At 37.4% G+C, this 25,723-nt stretch overlaps 1 protein-coding gene across 5 annotated transcripts in view; it reads right to left on the bottom strand.

Moving 5' to 3' along the window:
* The window catches only part of NIPAL2 (NIPA like domain containing 2), a 76,140-nt gene that overhangs the window by 15,091 nt on the left and 35,326 nt on the right, over positions 1 to 25,723 (bottom strand). For 4 of the 5 annotated variants that reach the window (XM_072773961.1, XM_072773963.1, XM_072773962.1 and 1 more), the window contains exons 4-6: positions 17,797 to 17,856; positions 10,584 to 10,705; positions 3,526 to 3,622 (exon numbers count right to left, since the gene is read on the bottom strand). In XM_072773961.1, coding sequence (XP_072630062.1) covers positions 3,526 to 3,622; positions 10,584 to 10,705; positions 17,797 to 17,856 — 279 coding nt within the window. The remainder of the gene's footprint in view (positions 1 to 3,525; positions 3,623 to 10,583; positions 10,706 to 17,796; positions 17,857 to 25,723) is intronic. The other variant, XM_072773965.1, reaches the window with a different exon arrangement.

Consider the following 25,723-nt stretch of genomic DNA (forward strand, 5'->3'; position numbering starts at 1 on the left):
TCTTTTATTTGAGACTTTTACACATTAATACTCAGTAGTGAAAATAGTTCATGGTGTACTGTTTGGGATCAGTATACTGATTATGTAAAGAAAAAAAAAGGTGAAAGCTTTCTTCTTATGTCTTCAAATAGTTTAAACAACACCAGAATAATCTGTTTCTTAAAGATTAAATGCATTACCATCTAGGTTGAAAGTAAATGTAGTCCTGATTCTCTTCAGGATGTAGCTTCTATTTCCTCCACAGCTATTTTCCTTTAAGAATTAGCAGTTTAATCAAGTTTTCATATTTATTTTCAATTTTATCTTGAATTTTGGGTATTTGAGATTTTTTTTTTTTTGTCTTATGGAGGGTCTATTTTAATGTCTTTTATGAATAGATTTTGGGTTTATTTATCAATCCACTGCTTTTTGGTTCTATTTCATTAATTTTTACCTTTATTAAGCACTCCTTTTTGCTTTCCTCAGCTTTATTTCAGTTTTATTCCTCCCTAACTTTTTGAGTGGAGTGCTTGACTTACATTTAAAGTAATGAATTTCCTTCTGAATATAGCATTAGTCATAAACTATAGGTTGAATAGTAAGTGTTTTCATAATAATTTTAAAAATATATGCTGCAATGAAATCTTGTTTTCTACTAGGGTCCAGCAGTAGTTTAAGAGTAGTGTTAACATTTCCAGATGTTACAGTCTTACTCTTTTCTATTTTTGTTATTATTTTCTGTTTTTATTTCGCTGTGATCTGAGAATGTGGTCTGTACTATTTCAACTTCCTGGAATTTATCAAGGATTTCTCTGTGGCCAATTATATAATTACCTTCTGTAAATGTCACACAGGCACTTGAAAGCAGGTGTATGGCCTGTTTTCAGGATTTAGAGTTCAACGCGAGATCAAAATTATGGACTCATTCCTCTATCCTTACATATTTGTCTACTGTGGGACTCAGGAAATTTAACAAAATCCCCTACCCCTGGACAAGCAGAGCAGGACTGACTCTATTTTGGGCTGCACCCGCCTTGTGCTGACCTGCGTATTACTTAGGGCGCTGTCCCGCCCTAGTCAAAGACCAGGACACACCCGAATCGGAAATCCGGCTCAGCGGACCAGCCTGACTGTGCAACATTCTGCGTATCCTATGGGCCACTGGCCCCTATAAAGCTGCTACGCCGCTTAGTCTCGGGGTCCAAGTCCCTGCTCCGCTGTGTCGGGTGCACTTGGACCCATGCTGGAGCTTGTAAATAAACCCTCGTGTGTTTGCATCGGTGTCGGCTCCTCGGTGGTTTCTCGGATTCGCGATCTTGGGCACAGCATCTACCCATCTTCCATGAGCTAAGAGAAGTCTGCTACTCTTCCCATATTCTGTTAATGTAATTTCCAAAAGAGCTGCTGCTCGAGTCTCTGAAGGTCTCCTGGCCGTGCTGTCTCCTCTCCTGACCCCCAGGCCCACCATGATGAGCAGCTAAATACTAATATGGGGCCTCCAGGAGCTCCTGCTGCATTTAATGCTTCTGCCTTGATTTTAATGTAGATAGTAATAGTATGGCCATCTGCTTTCTTTTACTTTCAATCTGAGTTACCTTGTTTTAGATGACACTTATGTATGAAGCCAAAGTATTTCACAACCAGCAAGGGCCAATTAGAAAGAGCACTATTTCTATGACTCTCACAGATCTGACCCTGAGGACACTGGCTGAATACAATTTCAGAATCTTTTTCAAAATCAACCTGGTAGGAATGCCTGGGTGGCTCAGCAGTTTAGTGCCTGCTTTCAGCCTCTGGCGGTCCTGGAGTTCCAGGATCGAGTCCCACATCAGGCTCCCTGCATGAAGCCTGCTTCTCCCTCTGCCTGTATCTCTGCCTCTGTGTGTTTCTCATGAATAAATAAATAAAATCTTAAAAAAAAAAAATCAACCTGGGAGTTTTTCCTGAGGTCCAATTTGGGAATCTTTCCTTATTACTAGGTAAATTTACCCTATCTACATTTACAATCATAATTGGTCTGTATGATGATCTTAATTCTGTTATCTTACTTTCCTATTTAAAATTTCCTTTTAGGGATCCCTGGGTGGCGCAGCGGTTTGGCGCCTGCCTTTGGCCCAGGGCGCGATCCTGGAGACCCGGGATCGAATCCCACATCGGGCTCCCGGTGCATGGAGCCTGCTTCTCCCTCTGCCTGTGTCTCTGTGCCTCTCTCTCTCTCTGTGACTATCATAAATAAAAAAATAAATAAATAAATAAAATTTCCTTTTAAATTTTTTTTCCTTTTTTCAATATTTTCCTATATAATGTACATTTTGTCTCTCAGTTTTTTGCTTTTATTCCCCTATCTGGTAATTTGGAATGAAACAAATGTAAAGTTCTTTTTCTGTTCTTTTGATCATCAGCATACTTGAATATAGCATAAATTTGTTTCTATAAGTAACTACCACAAATACAAATCTTCTGATTCAAAGGAGAAAACTAGTTCATGAAATGAAAAGAAATGAAAGCTCCAGCCCTTCCTCAGCATAAGGGCTGCTGCCTGTCCCAATGCTGTAAGTATAATCTACAGTCATAGCAAACAACACACGATATATGGATCATCTATGTCATCTGCAAAGAAGAGGCAACAGAAGAATTATAAATTTTTAAAAAGGCAATTTTCCAAATGATTAATGAGAGCTCCTAATGTTGACTTACATGAGAGAGTGTGTGTGTGTGTGTGTATTTACGTGTGTGTGTGTATATATATAAGAAAGGGGAGGGGAAAGGATAGATTCAAAAATATATAATGGGCTTACAGAAGCTAAAGTTTTCAAATTTTATAAGGTGCCTTCAGAAAAAAAAGGGGATGGATCAACAATGAATGAAAAGAATGAAAGAAATGCAGATTTTAAGAAAATCATACTGCTTACATTTATGTTTATTAGCCACATTTTATTAAGGTTTTATAAAAGTAAACAAGATAAGTTGATAAATAATCCTTGACACAAAAGTTTCAACTGGAATCATTCATTTGTTCCTCTTTTAATAATTCTCAATTATAAAAAAAAATTCTCAATTATACACTAAGAAAAACAATCCTCAAGTTGTCAGAGAGCAAATAAAATTACCAAGAAGTAAAAACTCTTACATATGTTTTTTTTTTTTTTCAAAAATTTTTTTTATTTATGATAGTCACAGAGAGAGAGAGAGAGAGGCAGAGACACAGGCAGAGGGAGAAGCAGGCTCCATGCACCGGGAGCCCGATGTGGGATTCGATCCCAGGTCTCTAGGATCGTGCCCTGGGCCAAAGGCAGGAGCCAAACCTCTGCGCCACCCAGGGATCCCCATCTTACATATGTTTTTAAAACAACTAAACACACCAATTTTAGCCATGGACATGCCAAATTTTATTTGCATAATTGAGACTAGGTTTCTTTCTACAGATCAGAGTTGAAAAGTAGAAATAATGAGAAAGGAATACAATGCTCAAGTCCTCTCCTTCCAATCTCTTTTCTGACTTTGCCTGGCTAGATTAGAGAATTAGGAAACAAAACGTGTCCTTACCGAGAAGTGCCACCAGGGTTAGCAGAATCACCATGTGCTTCACTCCCTTTCTCTTATGGAAATACAGCAGAATGCAGAAAATTAATATTTCTAAAATCTAGAAATGAAAAAGATGAAAAAGAGTAAACTATAAATTATTTTATACAAAGTCTTCAGAATGCCACACTTCTGTGATTTTGCAACAGTTCTCCTGTGAGAGCTGAGGGTGACTGGCATTCCTAAGGACAATTATAAACATAGGGGAACAATATAAGGATCCTCAGCCATTCAGACTAGGGCTCTAACCTCACCTACATGCCAGTGACCTTGAGATCAGCAACTCCAGTCTCATTTATCCAAATACCTTCTAGACATTTCCACATGCACATTTAATAGCCGTATCACACAGATATGGACAATGCTAAACTCCTGAGTGCCTTCCTTCCCTACATATCCCTCCTGGGGTCTTCATCCTCAAAATGAATGGCTCAACACCTACCTCCCTGCACCAGCCAGCAAATCCTTCCTTTCCCCTACTCCCTGCTACCCTCTCTCTAACCAATTCGTTTTTGATTCTACTCTTGCCTCTACAATCCAGCCATTCAGCAGCCAGAGGAATCATTTAAAAGCACAATTTGAATAATGAAATGTTATTCATAGAGAAGATATGTGATATACATATAAAGTCTTTACATAATATGACAAGTAGTCGGGTGCCCTGCACCCAGCCAGCGAGAGAGAACCTACCAAAACCTGTGAAGCCTCTTGCGTGCCACTCCCCAATTGTACTCTGCTCCTGGTAGGATCTCCCCAGCAACCACTACGATGAATTTGTGTGTTTACTATTCACTTTCTTTATAGTTTACCACCTTTTATGTATCCTCAAACCACACTGTTTATTTTTGCATCTGTCTGGACTTTATATATGCAGAGTCATACTTGCTTTCACTTACTTGTTTTTTTTCACTCTGTTTATGAGATTTATCCAGGATGATATATGTAGTAGAAATATATATTAAATCCAGTCATTCCTTTGCCCAAACCTCCTGTGGTTTCCTATCACATTAAGGATAAAATCCTGGATGGCCAACCTGCGCCAGCCACAGATGCCCCACCCCCACCCCAACCCTCATCCCATTTTCTGCAAAGCTCAGATTGCTCCTGCCTTTGGACCTTTGCACTAACTGCTGGAGTTTCCTGGAATACTTCCCTGATCTCCCTACAATGCCTTCTTCCAGTCACTAAACTTCAGCTTAAAGATCACCTCCTCCGAGATGTGTTCTGACCACTCTGATCTAACAGAGCCACCATTCATCTACTCTGTAGAGCGTTTTATCATCATCTGGAATATTTCTTGTTCATGTATTTTTGTGTTCCTTGTCTGTCTCCCTGACTAGCAGACAAGCTCTATGAGAACAGGGATCTTGACTGTCCTCTTTGCCACTGTCTTCAGTGCCTGGACACAGTTGGTCACTGAATAAGTATTTATGGAATTAATGAATAAATTACACCTTAAATTTATTATGAACTTGCCAAAAAACCAGACTTAATGTCTAATAAGCTGAGTGTTCAATAAATATTAATTGACTGTCTAAAATTTTCTTACCCTTAAGAAAACGCTAACGTAACTGAGTTCTCAATTTTATTTTTGTTTTAACGTTTTTTTTCTTTTTGGAAGTCCTTAAGATAACCCAAAGCAAAGCTGTTTTGTTTTGTTTTTTTTTTGCATGGAGGCAGTATCCCTGGACTGAAATCATAAATAAAAATGTTTACTTTTCTGACATCAGACAAGTAAAAACACCACTCCACTAATTTTTTTTCTTAGGAATTACTAGGGTTAGGGACTTTACTACATTCAGGTCTGCATTTTACTTATGGAGCCCTCTCTAAGTTAGCATGAATCTCTACTGTTTCAGTTCCAGGTTTGCTTGTTCTTTTTTCCTCTTAATCCTTTGTGGGCATGGAAAACAGCAGGACCATATCTTCTTCATGTAAAAACCTTTCATCTCATGTGGAAGATTAAGTCATCCCTCAGTCTTTTCCTGGTTAATTAAACCAATTACTTTAACTTTTTCTTATCGGACTTATTTGCCAGATCTTCAATTTAATCAAGTCAGGCTAAAAAAGTTTAAACTCCTATCCCTTTGCCTTCCCCAAAGCTGCCATCAAAACGTTGGGTGTCCCAGTGTCTGTACAGATCATCAATTGTTAACAGAAATATCCCCATTGGCTTTGTCTGCCTTCAAACCACAGGCTTTCATTCCTCACATCATGTGATTACAGACAACTCACAGCAGCATTTGGGACCACTTGTACTCATTGCTGGAGAGAAGGCACGAATGCACTGAGCGTGTTAGCTAATCTATTAGCCAGAGGATTATTATTTCTGGGAAGGGGGTGGGAGGAAATGAGGGTAGTTATCAGTTCTAAATATCACATATGACTTTTTTCCCAAATTCCATTGCTGTCGCTTTAGATAAATAAAACATGATCTCCCGTGACTCAGAATGACTGGAGCTGCCCTGCATTCTGTCTTGTGGCAAGAGGTCATAGACCTCCCAGAATAAAATATTCAAGCAGCATGGAATTAATGTTAGTTTTTCCTAGGTGACATTATTTTCCCCTCTCTGAAAATATCAACATTAAAGCAGCAGTGATTTTTATGGGTTGCTGAGACACAGAAAGAGACAGCTTTGCTGATTGCTATCTCAGAGGTCAGAAATAATAACAGCACTTACTGCAGGCTTACCACGTGCTTTACTTGCACTAATTCCTTGAGTCCTCACAATGACCTTAGGAGACAGGCAGTGTTATCTCCATTTTACAGATGAGGATACCAAGGCTCAGAGGGGTTAAATGATGTAGGTTTGGTAGGCGGAATAACGGCCTCCCAAAGATGCCCATGTCCTAATCTCTGTAACTAGTATGTTACTTTGCGTGGCAAAGGGGCTTTGACCCTTAATTAATTCCTTAATCAGGCTATGGACCTTGAGATGGGGAGATTATCCTGGATTATCCAAGTGAGTTTGAAGTAATGGTCTGAGTCCTAAAAAGCAGAAAACCTTCACAAGCCTGCTCGGAGGGAGATGTAACATGAGAATGAACAGAGTCAAGGAACACTTGTGGCCTCTATAAGCTGGGAGAGGCAAGGAAATGGATTCTCCAGAGGCACGAGTAAGGAATATAGCCCTGCCAGTACCTTAATTTTAATCCAGTGGAACCCATGTTGGATTTATGACCTTCAAAACTGTAAGATAATAAATTCATGTTGTTTTAAGACATGAAGCTTGTGACAATTTGTTATGGAAGTAATAGGAAACTGAGATTTTGGTATCTGAGGTCTTTCCAGAGGAACAGACTCTTCAGGATGAGTTTCCTGAATCGACTCCAGGTTTTATGGATTGGTTCTCTAGTCCATTTAGATTTAAAGGCACTCATCACCCTATTTTCAGTGGTGAAAAGAACACTGGCAGGCCATGGGATGCTGTGACAAAGGAGATACACAAAATTTCATAATTAGATACTCCACTTCCAGTACAAAAATCTGAATCCACATTTACCTCACCTCTCACGAAGTCTTTCTTTCTTCCTTCTTTCTTTCTTTCTTTCTTTCTTTCTTCTTTCTTTCTTTCTTTCTTTCTTTCTTTCTTTCTTTCTTTCTTTCTTTCTTTCTTTCTTTCCTTTTTCTCTTTTAAAGATTTTATTTATTCATGAGAGACACAGAGAGAGGTGGAGACACAGGCAGAGGGAGAAGCAGGCTCCATGCAGGGAGTGTGATGTGGGACTCAATCCCAGGACCCTGGGATCACGCCCTGAGCAGAAGGCAGACGCTCAACCACTAAGCCACCCAGGTGTCCCACCAATTCCTTTCTTGAAAGTATATACTTTGAGATGACTTTCTTGTAAAACAAAAACAAAAACAAAAACAAAAACCCAAAACAAACAAAAAAAACCTCTGCAAAAGCTCTCTTTAGGGTCAAGTCTGGGCAAAGATTTGATCCTCCATGGTCAGTTTTTATTCATTCTGCATAGAGAGGTGTGTACTGGAATGGATTGGAGAGTGCACCCTGGAGGTGGGCTGTCTGGTTTTGGATTCTGGTTCTGCCACTTAGTATTTATGTAACCTTGGATAAGTTACCTACCTCAGCTTCCCCATCTGCCAATGTAGAGGACAGAACATATTCCGAGTTCCCCACACAGGATTCAGCTTGTTTGGTGAGCACAGGCTGCTCTATTGCGGAAGCGAGCCCCAGGGCGAGCGTGTACGTGCTCAGATGGCAAAGCAAAAGAACCTCAGGCAATGCGTATTGAGGTCTTATAAAAACAGGTTTTTTTCCTTCAGGTTTCTAACACCTGGTGGTGGGTTTTGAAGCAGCTCTGCCAGAAAGGCTGACTTAATAATCAGCTTTGGGGTATAGCATTACAACAAACAATAGGGCATGGCCCCTGCTTCTGCTGATTTAATTTTTTGTCTGGTGGAGAGAAAACGAACACCTTTCAGATTATTTTGTGAAGGATCTTATGTTCACAACAGAAGTTTCCATCTGAATTCTCTGTTGGAAAATCTGGGTGGACAAAATGTCTACAAAGAATGGCCTGCCAAAGAACACAAAGCAATTGAGGCTTACAGCCGAATTTCCTCATGCGCGTTCTGCAGACTGCCTTAATAGGTATCACTCAACAAAAAAGCTCCTTCGAGAAGAGGACCCTGTGGTCAGCAATTTTGTTTCTTTCCTAAAGGACTTCTAGTAGAGATGAATTTCTCAGAATCTCCATGTTATGCAGCAGCTTTTCTAACCTTGAAAACGCACTTGTTTTTTGCTTCTTGGCAAGCACCAGGTGGGATTTACCCACCTGTGAATACAGGCTAGGAAAAGTTGTTTCAGTGGGTGAGCAAAGGACACTTCATTCTTCACTGGCTGGTTGACATCAGGCTTCTCAAATCCTCTTCCTACTAAAATGAAAACAAGCTCAGAGGACAGGCTCCTGGGTCTTGTTTCTGAGGCCTTTACTTTATGTAAGCCTTAAGGGTAACCTGGACATCCACTTGGTATGGGTAAGCACATGACACAAGGAGGTGCTATTAGCCAGTCTGGGACAGAATTTTACAATCCCCTTTTGAGAAATGGAAAACTTTATTCAGACTATAAAATATTTTTATTCATTTTATTAGTTATTAGAAGAGCAATTCAGGTACAGTATTTATCCTTGGTGTAATCCAAGAACAGTTAGGTGAATGATACTTCAAAGAATAGTCTTAATTGCTGTAATTGTGATCTTTGCAGTCACAGTTTGCAGAAAAAGCACAGAAACTGCCACCTCCAAGGATTAAATACTAATTACTTTGATGTTTAACAGATTTAAACCAAACTTCAGCTCAAGATCTTAGCATACTAATTACTTTGATGTTTAACAGATTTAAACCAAACTTCAGCTCAAGATCTTAGCATATAATTGATAACTTCTAGAGTCTTTAGAGATGTAACATATAATGAATTAAATTCCAAACTAAGATAATATAGATAATCCCCTTTAGAGTCTAAAGCCAATAGTGTTATTCAAATGTGACTTTATTAAAGATTTATCTTATACTATCTTATAAATATCTGAAATTAGATTTTTGGATGACATTTACTTTCAAATATACTTTCATTATTTTATAAGAATATGGGCCTCTCCCAGGACTGTAAGTTTCCTGTTACAGGAATTCTCTATACCCTTGGTGTCTAATCAGTTGAATGAACCAGTGAATAAATGAATGAATGAATTTAAGAGTTGATTAAATGGAAAAGTAGCAAAATGCAAGTAATGTCAGAGGTTTTTTTTGTGTGTGTGGAAACTTAACATTTAATAAAAGGTAGTTTTGTTCTTTTCAATGTTTCCTCTGGTGTTCAAACAATATATGATATGTCACCATCAAACAATGCTGTTTATCCCAGGAAACTAAGTCTTGATGCAATTTCAATCTCCAAAGGATTCAACTTGGGCTATTCATTTTCTGGTCACACACTATTTGACCCTTTTCTCACTGGATAAAGAATTTCTTTTGCTTGTAGGCAAAGAATAATTATATGTTGGTAGGACTTCAAGTCTAGGCTACCATGAAACACTCAGTAAGTCCTTCTAGTGCCTTGGATTTGCTCGATGAAATCTGTTAAAGGGCTGGGTCTGGTGGATGAGCAGGAGGATACAATGGGGCAGAGGGGAGGCACAAGTATGACAGACCTGAGGAAGGCTAATATGAGCTGGAAAGTCCAATTCTAAAGGTTGGTGGAGGGCCGGGGGAAGGAAAGCCTTCCAACATAAGAAAGAAGAGAGTCCAGGGGACAAAATAATTGAGTTCAGTTTTTGAGGAACTTTTGAGGAACCTACGAGACATTTTTTTATTGAATTAAAATTATTTTACTACTACGGCTCTTGGTTAAATGCTCATTTAGTCTATCCCAGTTTTCTTCTTACCACCTGCCCTTCCTGGAACATGCTTATTCTTCAACCTAAACCAACTTCTGTAACAAGTTACATACCAACCATCTCTATCACCCCTTCTGTCTATAGCCACTGGATACAGTCACTACATCAAATAAAATATCCCATTAGTGCCTTCAAATTTCTATATTGGTTCATTCCATTCTTTCTTTTACACATCTCTCAGTGTTATCCTGCTGTTGTTTACTTCTCCCAAGACAATCTTTTGCATTGGTCTCAAGGAATACTTTTTTGAAGAAAATATCTATCTTGAATAAAAGTCAGTGAAGTAGAATGTGTCTTCAGGCATTTCCCTTTGACCTGGGAAGGGAGGTTTTTTGGGTTTTTTGCTTTGAGTTGTCCTAAAACATGTTGCTCTGGAATTTGCTGGATTAAATATTGTGGAAATTATTCCAGTGGCAAGTCACCCCCAAGAACAGGATACTCAGGAAACTGCTGATTTAATGTTTCAAATACTTTCTTATTGGTCAAATATATTTACAATTTAATGAGATATTAATGTTGAGAAGAAAAGATTTATTCTCTAACATCTGCATGTACCAGTGGTCTAGATAATATAACTTCTGAGATAGTAAAATGTTTAAGATTCTTACCACATAGATCAGGAACTGCCAGCCAACAAAGTAATAGTGTACTGTTCTTGCAGAGATAGACTGACTTCTGTTTGGAGCAAAGTTCACCAATAAATATGTTCCTGCAAATGCCAAGGTCATACCTTTAAATAAAATTGAAAAGGAATATTTAAACCTTTTTTGTCAATGCAAACATTACCTATAGAGTGAACATTACTTATAAAAGTGCCTATGGTTCCTTCCTATTAACATCTGATTGATCAAACTGTCCCAAGATAGCATCATGTATTCACTTGATGGCATTATCTTTAAAAAAAGGGGGTGATAAGGCCCAGGGAAAGGATGTGGGTAGGTTATAACTTCTGATTTTTCATTGTGGTTCCAGATGAATCATTGCGTCTTCAGGAAACCTTTCCCCAAAGATGGGAAAGATCAGAACACATGCATTTGGAGACATGAAAACACATCCAAGCTGGCTGATTCTACATGGACCAGTAAGTACATGATAGAACTAGATCCACCAGAGCCCAGAGAGTGGGGAAGTCCATCACCTGATGGATGACCTGATGATCTACTCTGTACTTATTCATATTTGAAACATTTACACAGATACAGACACACACACACACACACACACGATTTTATACTTTATTTTAAAAAAAATTTTTTAAAGACTATTTATTTATTCATGAGAGACTTACAGAGAGAGGCAGAGACATAGGCAGAGAGAGAAGCAGGCTCTCTGTGGAGAGCCCATGTGGAACTTGATCCCAGGACCCCAGGATCATGCCCTGAGCCAAAGTCAGATGCTCAACCAGTGAGCCACCCAGGTGCCCAATTTTACACTTTCTAATCAATGCCATATACTAGAGTCCTTTTAGCAGAAATAACAAAGATAAGTGCTGACTTTGCTATAAGATTTGTTTAATCCAACTTAGAATCTAGAATTCTAGGGCTAACGTAGTAAAAAGTCACATTATAAACCTACGTAAGGCATGTATTTACTGTTATCCCTTTATCATTACCTAAAATAATGGAGGAAAGAAAGGTGTATGGGAAGAGGGGCCACATGAGGAGGAATAAAGAGAGGCCTTTACATTCCAAATGACACTGAAAACTGCTTATTTATTAATAATCAGCGCAGAAAAGCTGTAGTATTTTTCAGATAGCACCCTTAAAAAAGAATTCAACTTGTTTCATCACTATGGGTGGCATTGTTGTGTATATAATTTACAACCAGCACTGACCCCAACCAGAAGCAATGTGGCTTGTCTATAAAATCTCACAATTGGAAGATACCAATTTCCTGTTCCTCTTAACCAAATGATTTAGGGTTTTGAACTCTTGTTTCTGGGAACAGAGAGCACTGGACTTTTCACACAAGTTAGACAATGGCTATTCAAGATATCATAGAAGCTATAAAATAAACTTCCTCTATTGTAAGAACTTACTCTGTAATACTTTGTGAAGGCAGAAATTATATACAAAATTTTAAAAGCTATTTCTAATGAGAATTTTAAAAATGAGAAAAATTATATTATTAAGCATTGGGATAAAAGGAGAATAATACAAATTATAAGTACCTAAGAACTTGGGCAAGATTATTGGTGAGCCCTGTCCTTTCTTTGAAAAAGAAAAAAAAAAGATCTTATAATGGTTCAATATTAGGTTGCTAGAAGGATGGGATTCTAAAAGAAACCAGTCTTCTAAACTTGGTATAGTGAAGTAGAATAAATGCATTGAATACAACTTAAAAATCTCAGAGACTTCCAACTTTCTTTTGTGAAATCCAAATTTCTTATTTTTATTGAGTTTCTCTGCCAATAATTTTTTAAATCTCCTCTAATTGTATCTAGTGTGGTTAAATTTATTTTTAAATTTAGTTTTGATTGGATAACACATGTATATGGTTAAAAAAAAAAAAAGTCAAAAGACACGAAGGGTGGTGAGTGAAAAGTTAAATCTCCCTCCCACCCTATGGCCCACTAGTTCCCCTCTTGCAAGTTAATACTGCTACCAAATCTTTGATTTCCCTTTTCAGAGATGTTTTATGCAAGTGTGTGAGAAAGTGCAGGAGTTTGAGTTTTCTACACAAACAAGAGCATATCATATACACTTTTCTGTACCTTGCTTTTGTTCTACTTAACAGAACATCTTGGAGAACATTTCACATCAGTGTATATAGGGCAACCTAATTCTTTTTAAGCCTGCATAATATCCCATTCTGTGGAGGCAGTGTTATTTATCTTAACTTTCTTAACAGGGTCCCTGCTTCCCATCTGCTTTCATATTTGCATATTGTGCCCAGTTCAAAATGTAGATCTTCACTGCATTTCAAAACTCCTTAAAAACAAATAAAATGACTGGTGACTGCAATTTTACTTTCAAAGTACTTCTGCACCTGTATTATTTCACTTGAGCCCCATATCACTGTGAATCTAGTTAATGACTCTATGGCAACTTGGTAGGTAACACATTCCTTTTTCTTCTTCATAATTTTAATTTCAGTTTCCTCTGACAATTACAAAGGTAGTTCTAGGTAGCTGCTATCTGTTGTATGTTTGTTTGCTTGGTGTCATTTGTCTGTGTGATTCACTCTCTCCTTTATGGATTATGTATACATGTTTCCTAAGTGTTTAAAAGTATTGAAGATACTAACAGCTCCTTATATAAATGTCCTTAAAATGTATATATATCTCATATTTTTTCTAAAAGTGGCATCAGATGTCCTTTCCTGATATTTTTATTTCAGTAAAGCCACAAATACTCTTTCATTGAAAGACACAGATTTCTAAATTAGAAAACTTGTTAGTTTACTTTCCGCTGGTCCATTTGCCCAAGGGAGTTATCTGGAAGCATAAGATACTCAAGGAGGGGAAGCAACACTTGGTATGCTCTTTGCCCATGGAAATGATTAAACTCCAGGTCAACACTTGGATCATGAAAGTCTAATCCACTAATCCACGCTGAAACTGCCCCCATAGTATTCAAATTTCACTGCTACTTGCTGGCTGGAAAAGATTAGGCATGTTACTTAGCCCTCTGTGACTTAGTCTCCTCATTTCTAGGCGCAAATGAACTTATCACACCTGCTAGACTCCAGGAATTTGGCTGGGCAAGAAGCCAATCTGGGGAGCTGAATAGATTTGAAAGCTCATCTGGTGGCCTGATGTGACAGAGAACTCTGGGACAGATCTTCTTCAGGATACCGATCACTAGGAGTCCAAAGCTATCTCAGTTAAGCTTAAAAATTAATCTGAAGTTGGCAGCTCCTTCTGTACACGGGTCCTGTCCCTGTACTACCATAAAAGCACCTTTTTTCTTGAGGCAGCCCTGAAACCAAAAGAGCCAGTCTGTTCTCTCAACCAGAAATGATGGTTTGTTTGGCTACATCGGTATTCTAGATACCAGCCCTAAACCTAGCTGACCATTTGGTGTGGGAGAAGGAAGGAAAGAGATGGTCTTCATGTCACTCTTAATCTCTTGACATTCTATCTAGGGAAACCATTTATTAGTGACTTGAAGTAATCAAGTTACTGGTCTCTGGAGAGTACTTAAGAATTGATTGTATTTTTTTTAATGATAATACTATCTAGACTTAAGTCAACTAGGATCATACAGTCTATTAGATTTAGTACTTTTGATGATTAAGGCAGAAACTATAGGTTTTGGCTGACTGAAGGGGAGAGAAATCTGGTGCTTTTTAAAGGAAAAATAATCATTAAAATAATTTAAAGTTATTAATCCACTAAGAATCAGAGCACAGTCCAAAGCCTGTCATTGAGTTAATAATAGTTGGCGATTCATTTCAGACATAGCTTTTGTGAGGTCATTTTTTGAGGCTAGTGGTGAAAAGCTTCAGAGCCACAGAGCAACATTTGGCAATAAATTAGTTCAGCTTGTTTCCACATGGCCCAAAAATCTTCATTTGTTCCATCATGAAAAACAAGCTTTCATTTGCTTGAAGCAGGGAAAAATAAATGAATTTCTTTTGCACATTTTGACAATTTAATTTTTAGCATGCTTATATGTTAATCTTTCTATTTTTTTAAGCCACTAACTACTCTCTCCCCTGTTTGGTTTTAGCCTCTGTAAAGAAAAAAAAAATCCCTGCATTTTTAGCTCTTTACAGAAAGAGCCAAATTTTCTTAAGGCAGCAGCAATATAGATCCAAAGAAAATACATGTGACTTAACAAGTTACTGAGTGAGATTGGGGAGAAATTCTTCTCCCCAAGTATGAAGTGGGTTATTACATCTCAGGTTATGATAATTTTATGACATTGCTGTAGGAGACATGGGTATGGAAAAGGTGGCTACATTTTTTTCTTCTTCCTTTGCCACTAAAGTCAAGAATTGATCACTTTCAATGACAGTATGATACAAATGTGACATCAGTTATATAGCACTACTCAAAAAGCATTCAATAAAAAGGCAAAAATACCCAACCAGAGTTATGGAAAATATTGACTGGATTACTAAAGTTTGCAAAAATACTAATCAAGGTTTGTTCTGATGAACCACTGGAGTACATGTAGAAGTGGGGGTGGTGGTAGCAGTGGTAATAATAGCTAACATCAATTGCTTATTACGTGACAGGCCCTGTTCTTAGAGTTCTATCTCTATGAACTCATTTAATCCTAGAGGGTAGGTAATATTATCTTCATTTAAAACACGAGGAAAGGAGCCTCACGGAGATTAGGTAAATTTGAAAGGCCACACAGCTTTCTGCCCCTAGAGACTCATCTTCAACTATTACACTATATCGGGCTGCCATTATTAGAATACTGGTCCACTATTCACTGGTTACATGACCTTGGGCAAATTAGTTAACCTAAGTATCAGTTCTGTAAATAGGTTATTCCTACATTTAAATGAGATAGTTCATGTAAATACCTGAAAAGAGGAAATATTTAATAAATGTTATTCTTAAAAACAAGAGAAATTAGCAAAGAATCAAAGTGTTAATAGAGGTTTAATTTTTTATTATTGTTATTTTTTGGTATGTGTATATATGTGTGTGTGTTTCTTACTCCTTATATTACATTTTTAGTATTACCTCTCAGGAATGAAGTTGATCATAGAAATTACGACAATTTTATTAACAGGACTTTACATTTCTCAAAGTGCTTATAAGAATTATTCAATTTGATCCTTAGAACAGTATTCTATATTCATGAACAAACTGGTAGAGCAGTTAAGTGATATTATGCTGGCCACATAGTTGACAGAAAAAGTTGAATCCAGATTTGAACTATAAAAGTAAGTTTAATTTATATCTTTGATGTTGAGCTCATTTATTGCTTTTAGAAATGTGTCATTGATCTTGGGATTTCCAAGTATATAATCAAATCATCTGCACACATTGATATTTATCTTTCTTCTCTTTCCATAGTTGTGACTTTCATTTATTTTTTTCCTAAACCTATCAGCAGCAGTTGAGTGCAGTATTAAATAGAAACTTACCCTGCCTATTTTGCACCTTTGTTAATACTTTTCACCTTAGTCCCTCTCTATGTCAACCTCCAAATGCTTGGAAATGGCCCATGCCTGTCCTATCAGTTCAATCAGAACTGATTGAAATGTTAGATCTTCTATAAGAAATTCTTTCTGAGTTTCTTAGCTAGAGTAACCTCTATTTATTCTAAACCAGTGGTTCTCACCTGGGGGTGATTTTGTCCCCCTGGGGACATTTGGCAATATGTGAAGTCATTTTTGGTTGCCATAACTAGGGCAGATGGTGCTACTGGCATCTAATGGGTAAAGGCCAGGAGGAATGCCACTAAACATTCTGCAAGGCACAAGACAGCCCGCTGCAATGAATTCTCCAGGCTAAAATGTCAGCAGTGCTGAGGCTGTGAAACCCTGTTCTAAACCCTGTTCTAAAGTCTCAGGGCATTAGGACACGTAGTATTTTCCACTTTTAAAAATGTATTAATGTATATATTTTATCATCGACTCTATTATTTGAGTGCAGAGATTCCATCTTCATCATCTTTTTATCACCAATGTTCACAGTAATTGAAATGTCCCTACATATCCACCTGTATTACCTCATTAAATACATTAATTTAAACCTTAGCCATTAACTACAAAAGATGACATACATTAGATAAAATGATTTAGTTTTCATAAGACATTTGATAAATGAGAAAAATAATATAGGACCTAATTTTTTAATTTATAAAACTCAGGTAAATGCTCATTCTTATTTCTGATTCCATGCATCTTCCCCAAATGATTCCATAAACCATGATATATTTTTAAAAGTATAGAAAAATAAAATATTTGAAAAGAAACAATGCACATACCAATGCATTTGGAAAAATAATGTAACCATGACAAATTTGATGATGTCAACAAAAAATTCTACTAGCAGAATCAAACCAAGGAAGGGAAAGAAAAAGTGAAAACACTTTCAAGACACTAGGCTCTAGGAAAACACAATCAGGGAAAACAAATGCTCAACATACCAATACTGGTGTCACATTTAAAGCTCAAATTTTTTAAAAAATGTGATCTCCTTGGAAGTGAGTAGACACTGTTTTATTGAAAGTGCCTAAAGTATCATTAATTGTTGTCATATTATGTCAGCAGCAATTTAGAGAGGACTTTGTTAAGGAAGAAAATATGAAGTTCCAGAATCCTCATATGTGATATTTCCAATAAGAGGTGGAAGATACAATCAATACATGATGGCTTTGCTATATAATAGCAATCTTTCTTATAGCCAGGGAGGCTACTGTTACTTTCCACTAATAGCTGTATTTCTAAATAAAATTTTGAAGGGGAATGTTCTATGTTACTTTTGGAAAGAGTTAAATACAAATTAGGTAGGAAATTGGTGTATTTAATTTTTGTGAGGTTTTCATTTGCATGCAGTCCTTTCATGTAACAATCTAATAAATACATCCTTTGAAGCCAAATACTCTCTTAGGTAACACAGTTGTTTCCTTGGATTTTATTATGCTCATGAAAATTTTGTAACATTCATAATAATAATAGTATAAAATAATAATTAACTGTGGCCAATTGCATGGGCAGTGGGCACAATGGAAATTGAAATATTTCACGTGAAAGAGCAGAAGGCAGATCCAAGAAAGAATACTATTCATCTCCAAATGAGATTTATCCAGTTCAGTAATTTGTTCCTAGTTTTTAATGCACATTTTTAATAGTATTATTTATTTCCTGATCAAGCAGTGCTACAATTACATGAATTAAACAATTACTTACCTAGTAAATCTGAAGCTCTTAAGTTTTCTTTCAGAAACATAACAGAAATAATGGCACTACCTAGAAAGAAAATGGCTATTAGTGGTGTTTCCAATACAAAAACATACATTATGCAATGCCATTTGAAAGGAGTTGAGCACTTTGTGTCTTACACCTGGCCTAGCTATGTCCTGGTCAGAGACACCCAGTAGCTGTGCCTGTGAAAACAACTTTTCCCCCCTCATGGTTGAGGATACATAGAAACTGGCCTGGTTTATAATGGACTGAGGTCAGTGGCTGGGATAGTGCCCTGTGGACCGCAAGAGCATATAAAAGATTACTAAATAACTAAATGAACAAATGGAGAGAAAGGCAAGAAGAAGAAAAGAAAGAAAGAAAGAAAGAAAGAAAGAGAAGAAAGAAAGAAAGAAAAAAGAAAGAAAGAAAGAAAGAAAGAAAGAAAGAAAGAAAGAAAGAAAGAAAGAAAGGAGAAGAAAAGAAAAGAGAAAGGAAAGGAAAGGAAAGGAAAGGAAAGGAAAGGAAAGGAAAGGAAAGGAAAGGAAAGGAAAGGAAAGGAAGAAGGAAGGAAGGAAGGAAGGAAGGAAGGAAGGAAGGAAGGAAGGAAGGAAGGAAGGAAGGAAGGAAGGAAAAGAAAGATCAGAAACAACGAGAGGGGAAGGCAAGAAAGAGTGGAAGCAAGTTTTAACTTTAATATATCCCAGACTGAAGCACATTATTTCCCTTCATCTCTTCCTATAATTCCTAGTCTAATGATACCTTTAAAGAGCCCCAGAATCCTAGGACTCCTGTCAGTCTCCACTCTCCTTCACACTCCACATTCAACAGGATCCTGGGTCTGTTGGGTCTGAATTTCACCATCTGTCTGGTCCACTCACTCCTCCTCAGACCAGTGTCATTGTGCTGCTCAGGCCAGCTGCACTTCATGCTTAGACCTTAGGCTCCTGCCACTTTCCTCACCCCATTTGTCCTTGATCTCTTTGATGTCCTATGCCCATCCTTACTAAAATAATCAGAATTCCCAGAACCATCATTTAATTTCATTCTAAAGGACTTTTATTTGTGTTCTTTCCTTTGCAGCTCTGGCTCCATTCTTGTGACCAACTATGGACTCAAGTATCACCTCTGGATTCCCCTAGACCCAGTTAACCAATCCATCCTTTTTCATAATTACCACCTCTACTATAGCTTTCCTGTTACACTGAAGATTTATCTCCCTATCTGTCCTCAAAGACTATCAGTTCTTTTTACTCTAAGGTATGTCTTATTCTTATAAGATCTCCCAGGTGTTCCTAGCACATAAATAAGAGAGTTTGTGGGATCTCTGCCCTGCATTTGCTGGCCCTCATGGTGTAAGGTCTTCTCCATTACTGATGCTACTGAACACTCATCCTCTAAGTGATGACCTGCTACCTGCCATAGCCTCAGGTTATGTAGGGTATGTTGAATCTCTCTGAATTGTTCCTCTCCTCTATTAGTAGAGGCATGGGAAAATCCAACTTGTAATAATACAAAACAATACACAAAATAATTTGTATTTAAAATTTTTAGGGGCAGAGGGAGGAGGAGAGAGAGACTCAAGCAGGATCCACACCCAGCGTGAAGCCTCATGTGGGGCTTGATCTCATGACCCTGAGATTATGATCTGAACCAAAATCAAGAGTTGGATGCTTAACTGTTTGAGCCACCCAGGTCCCCCTATATTTTACATTTTTAACATAAATTATTAGCTAGCTTTTTAAGTTTGTTTTTTATTTTTTAATATTTTTATTTGTTTTTAAAATTTTTATTTATTTATTCATGAGAGGAGACACACAGAGAGAGAAGCAGAGACATAGGCAGAGGGAGAAGCAGGCTTCATGTAGGGAGCCCGATGTGGGACTCTATCCCAGGACCCCGGGGGATCATGCCCTGAGCCAAAGGCAGATGCTCAACCACTGAGCCACCCAGGCATCCCTAAGTTTGTTTTTTAAAGTGAAAATATAGGGAAGAAAAGTCATCATAAAAATAACTCATCACCTAGAGAAAACTGCAGTTGACATGTTGGTGTGCTTATTTTATCTTAGCAATGTTTTTTCAGTCTTTTTAGTTATTATGTTATTAAATTTGTCATGTCATTTAAAATTCTTCAGAGATAAAAATTTTAACGAGTCCATATAATAATTCATTAAATCAGTTAAATTTAAATATAACTATATCTGGTATTCTGGCAATGAATGAAAACAAAGTAAATCCACACCAGAAACCTTCATTCAAGATAAGCTGGGATTCTCTTACGTTTTCTTCATATTTTTCTCAACTGGCTCTTTCTTATTCAAGCTGAGCTATGTCCTTGCAAACTTCTCCTGGGGAGGTTATTTATTGGAATGGATGTTTCACAGAATAAACAGAGCATGAAAAATGTCCAACAAGCATGACTTTAACTGGGTGCTGTGGCTTTAAAACAGTAAAGCAATGTTTTCTGTATGGATATGTATGTAGCCTATTAACATTAAGAATTGAGTTAGGAACATGTGTAAAAATGTATGAAAATTTTCCATTTCATGTTTGGACCAAAACCATTCAGGGAAACTAATTTCATATGTTAGAGAACTAAAAAAGGTACAAAAACCAAGACCCCATTCCCATCCCATTACTGACTTCCTGTGTAATTGCATAAGAAATGTTTCCAAGTGGAGAGAGGTAGATCAATAAGAAATAAGTGAAGTATCACTACTAACATATATCAAATGCCATTCCGTTATAACAATCCATGAGATGACTGTTTCACAGCAAAGGAGCCCAGTAGGAAGACAGACGTTGCTTACATGGAATAAGGTCATCTTAGAGCTGGTAGGAGATACAGAGACAATGTATTCCAGGTCCTAAACCTTATATTTGGGAGACAGGTCCAGAGAAGTTGTTTGTTCATTCACTGATCCATTCATCTGACAAACATTTATATTACAGCAGAATTGGAACAGCATTTATATTACAGCAGAATTGGAAATGTGGAATTGCCCACATTTCCTTATCCTCAGTCCAGAGCTCTTTCGAGTACACTACACTCCATTCCCTCCTTTGAAAGGAGAAAGACATTGTTTTCCTTCTCTTCTTGTTGCTAAACTAGTTTTATAATTTCACTTTTAGAAGGGTTGGGGGAAACATTATGTAGGTGACAATTTCATTGCTAAAAGAGAAGAGGACATGATTGCTAACAACAAACTTAAAATCCACTACATGCATCAAATTATATTAACTGCCATAAAATAGTTATCAGAGTTTTGTTTTATGAACATAAATATGCTCCTTTTGCTTTCTGAAAGAACGTATGTCTAATGTACTTCATATTCATTTTTTTGTTTTAAAAGAATGTGTGTTTTTCTAAAAAATTGTTAGGTAAGAGAGTAATATTTTTAGTTTTAACTAACAAAGGAAGTAATAAAAGTGAACATTCTGTTAAGAAACACTCAATTCATTTATCATTCAAAATATGGTTAAAATGAGAGATGTGCTGGGCAAAAAGACTATCTGAGCAACAGCTAATAACATGACTTCTAAGCAGAGCAGTAAATTTTTAAAATGAGAAAACATGAATAAACTGAAGTGCCCTAAATACATTTGCCATCAGAGATCCGTCAAGCTCAATCCTGTCTAGTTGTTGCTGTAACAACCACCACTGCCTAATAAACACCTAGGAAGAGGAAAGAACTATTATGCTCTTACTCTAAAGTAAAATTTAATATTCAGAAATAGAACACTTCAAGACCAATAGTTTAAAAAGCATTAAGCCAGAACATAGTTGTAAATCAAGCAGATTTGTGCGGTGTGACTAAACTATCATTACTACTGAGCATTGATTTCAGCACTCACAGTATCATGTAGATTTTCAACTGGGGGCATATTTGAGCAGAGGTTCAAGAACCCTTTTCCATTCTGGCCTTCATAAAGACATAGCTCAAAACAGAGTGCTCACAGACATGGTCTACACAGAGGGTTCTTGTGGACATGGGTTAAATTCATTACACAGTGTTGCAGTGACTCCAGAGCCAGACAATGAATGCAATGAGCATAATGTATTAAGAAAAGGTAGCATATGAAAGATTATATACCAAAATTTAAACAGTCGTTATGTAGAAGTCATGAGGGGGTTAAAACGATAGCAGGAATATTTTCTGTAAGGGGGAAAAAATAAAAAAGCATCTAGTACTCTCTCTGGTGCAAAACTGGAGTACAATTGACATACAACATTAGTTTCAGGTGTATAACATAATGATTTGATGCTTATATTTTGTGTTCTTTTAAAAATTTGTTTAAAGATTTTATTTATTTATTTGAGAGAGAGAGCATGAGCAGGGGACAGGGAGAGGCAGAGGGAGAAGCAGACTCCTCATGAGGAGGGAGTCTGGTGCAGGACTTGATCCCAGGATCATGACCTGAGCTGAAGGCAGAGGCTTAACCAACTGAGCCGTCCAGGTGCCCAGAGATGTTTTTATTTTTTTTATTGAAATATAATTACAGGGATCCCTGGGTGGCGCAGCAGTTTAGCGCCTGCCTTTGGCCCAGGGCGTGATCCTGGAGACCCGGGATTGAATCCCGCGTCGGGCTCCCGGTGCATGGAGCCTGCTTCTCCCCTCTGCCTGTGTCTCTGCCTCTCTCTCTCTCTCTCTCTCTCTCTGTGTGACTATCATAAATAAATAAAAAATTTAAAAAAAAGAAATATAATTACATACAGTGTTATATTAGTTTCAGGTATGCAATATAATGATTCAACAATTCTATACATTTCTCAGTGCTTGAGATTAGTGTACTCTTTTAAAATTTATTATTTTTATTTGAGTATAGTTGACACACAGTCTCTCATTAGTTTGGGTGTACAACTTAGTGATTTGAGAGGTTTACACATTATGGTATGTCCACCACAAGCATGGCTACCATCTGTTCCTTTACATCACTATTACAATAAGCACTGTATTACTTATGCTGTGCCTTTCCTTCTCATGTCTTACTCATTTCATAACTGGAAGCATTTCATATCTCCCACTCCCCTTCATCCATTTTGCCCAACTCCTACCCCTCCTCCCCTCTGGAAATCATCAGTTTATTCTCTGAATTTATAGGTCTTATTCTGCTTTTTCTTTGTTTATTCATTTTGGGTTTTTTTTTAAAATTATTATTTAGATTCTACTTGTGGGGATTCCCTTAAGCATCCTTAAAAATACTGAGCATCTTTTCATGTCTGTGGGCCATCTGTATATTTTCTTTGGAAAAATGTCTATTCAGGTCCTCTATTCACTTTTTAATTGGATTGTTTGGTTCTTTGGTGTTGAGTTGTATAAGTTTTTTATATTTTTTGGATATATACTCCTTATTGGATATATCATTTGCAAATATCATCCCCCATTCAGTAGGTTGCCTTTTTGTCCTGTTGATGGTTTCTTTTGCTATTCAAAGTTGTTTGTTTGTTTTTTTTTTATGTAGTCCCAACAGTTTATTTTTGCTTTTGTTTCCCTTGCCTTAGGAGACATAACTAGAAAAAGTTTTTCTACAGCTGATGTCAGAGAAATTACTGCCTACTTTTTCTTGTAGGAGTTTTATGGTTTCAGGTTTCACACTTAGGTCTTTAATCCATTTTGAGTTAATTTTTGTGTGTGATGTAAGAAAAGTGGTCCTGTTTCATTCTCTTGCTTGTAGTTGTCCAGTTTTCCCAGCACCATTTGTTGAAAAGATTGTCTTTTCTCCATCATTTAGTCTTGCTTCTTTTTCATAGATTAATTGACCATATAAGTGTGGGTTTTGTTCATTTTTGCTTTTCATGCCTTTGCTTTTGGTGTCAAACCCCAAAAAGTCATTGCTGAGACCGGTGTCAAGGGGCTTACCACCTACATTTTCTTCTAGGAGTTTCATGGTTTCAGGTCTTACATTCAAGTCTTTAATCCATTTTGAGTTAATTTTTGTGTATGGTGTAAGAAAGTGGTCCAGTTTCATTCTTTTGCATGTGGCTGTCCAGCTTTCCCAGGACGATTTGTTGAAGAAACTGACCTTTCTCCAATGTATATTCTTGGTTCCTTTGTAGTCAATTATTTAAACATATATGCTGGGTGTATTTCTGGGCTATTTTGGCCCATTGATTTGTGTCTGTTTTTATGACAATACCATACAGTTTTGATTACTATAGCTTTGTAATATGGTTTGAAATTAGGGAGTATGATGCCTCCAGCTTTGTTCTTTCTTAAGATTCCTCTAGCTATTTGGGGTTTAGAATTGTCTTTTCTAATTTTGTGAAAATGCCACCAGACTTTTTAAAAAATTTATTTATTTTAATTCAACTTGTCATGGGACGCCTGGTTGGCTCAACGGTTGGGCATCTGCCTTTGGCTCAGCGCGTGATCCCAGGTCCCGGGATCAAGTCCCACATTGGGCTCCCTGTGGTGAGCCTGCTTCTCCCTCTGCCTATGTCTCCACCTCTCTCTGTGTGTCTCTCATGAATAAATAAATAAAATCTTTAAAAAAATAAATTCATGTTGCCAACATATAACACCCAGTGCTCATCCCATCAAGTGCCCTCCTCAGTATCTATCACCGTTACCCCAGCCCCCACCCGCCTCCCTTCTGCAACCCTTTGTTTGTTTCCCAGAATTAGGAGTCTCTCATGGCTTGTCTCCCTAATTTTTCCCACTCCATTCCCCTCCTTTCCCTTATGGTCCCTTTCACTATTTCCTATATTCCCCGTATGAGTGAAATCATATGATGATAGTCCTTCTTCAATTGACTTATTTCACTCAGCATAATATCCTCCAGTTCCATCCATGTTGAAGCAAATGGTGGGTATTCATCCTTTCTGATGGCTGAGTAACATTCCATTGCATATATAGACCACATCTTCTTTATCCATTCATCTGTTGATGGACACTGAGGCTCCTTCCACAATTTGGCTATTGTGGATATTGCTGCTATGAACACTGGGGTGCAGGTGTCCCAGTGTTTCACTGCATCTGTATCTTTGGGGTAAATCCCCAGCAGTGCAGTTGCTGGGTCCTAGGGTAGCTCTATTTTTAACTCTTTGAAGAACCTCCACATTTTTCCAGAGTGGCTGCACCAGTTTGCATTCCCACCAACAGTGCAAGAGGGTTCCCCTTCTCCACATCCTCTCCAACATTTGTTTCCTGTCTTGTTAATTTTCATCATTCTCACTGGTATGAGATGGTATCTCATGGTGGTTTTGACTTGTATTTTCCTGACAGAAAGTGATGCGGAGCATTTTCTCATGTGCTTGTTAGCCATGCGTATGTCTTCTTTGGTGAAATTTCTGTTCATGTCTTCTGCCCATTTCATGATTGGATTTTTTGTTTCTTTGGTGTTGAGTTTAATAAGCTCTTTATAGATCTTGGATACTAGCCTTTTATCTGATAGGTCATTTGCAAATATCTTCTCCCATTCTGTATGTTGCTTTTAATTTTGTTGACTATTTCCTTTGCTGTGCAGAAGTTTTACCTTGATGAGGTCCCAATAATTCATTATTACTTTTGTTTCCCTTGCCTTTAGAGATGTGTCTTACAAGAAGTTGCTGTGGCCAAGTTCAAAAAAGGGTTTTACCTGTGTTCTCCTCTAGGAATTTGATGGATTCTTATCTGACACTTAGATCTTTCATCCATTTTGAGTTTATCTTTGTGTCTGGTATAAGGGAATGGTCCAGTTTCATTCTTCTGCACCCAGTTTCATTCTTCTGCACGTGGCTGTCCAATTTTCCTAGCATCATTTATTGAATAGACTGTCTTTTTTCCATTGGATATTCTTTCTTGTTTTGTCGAATATTAGTTGACCATAGAGTTGAGGGTCCATTTCTGGGTTCTGTATTCTGTTCCATTGATCTATGCGTCTGTTTTTGTGCCAGTACCTTACTGTCTTAATGATCACAGCTTTGTAATATAGCTTGAAGTCAGGCCTTGTG

The sequence above is a fragment of the Canis lupus genome, chromosome 14, assembly GCF_048164855.1.
Source record: "Canis lupus baileyi chromosome 14, mCanLup2.hap1, whole genome shotgun sequence".
NCBI lineage: Eukaryota > Metazoa > Chordata > Mammalia > Carnivora > Canidae > Canis > Canis lupus.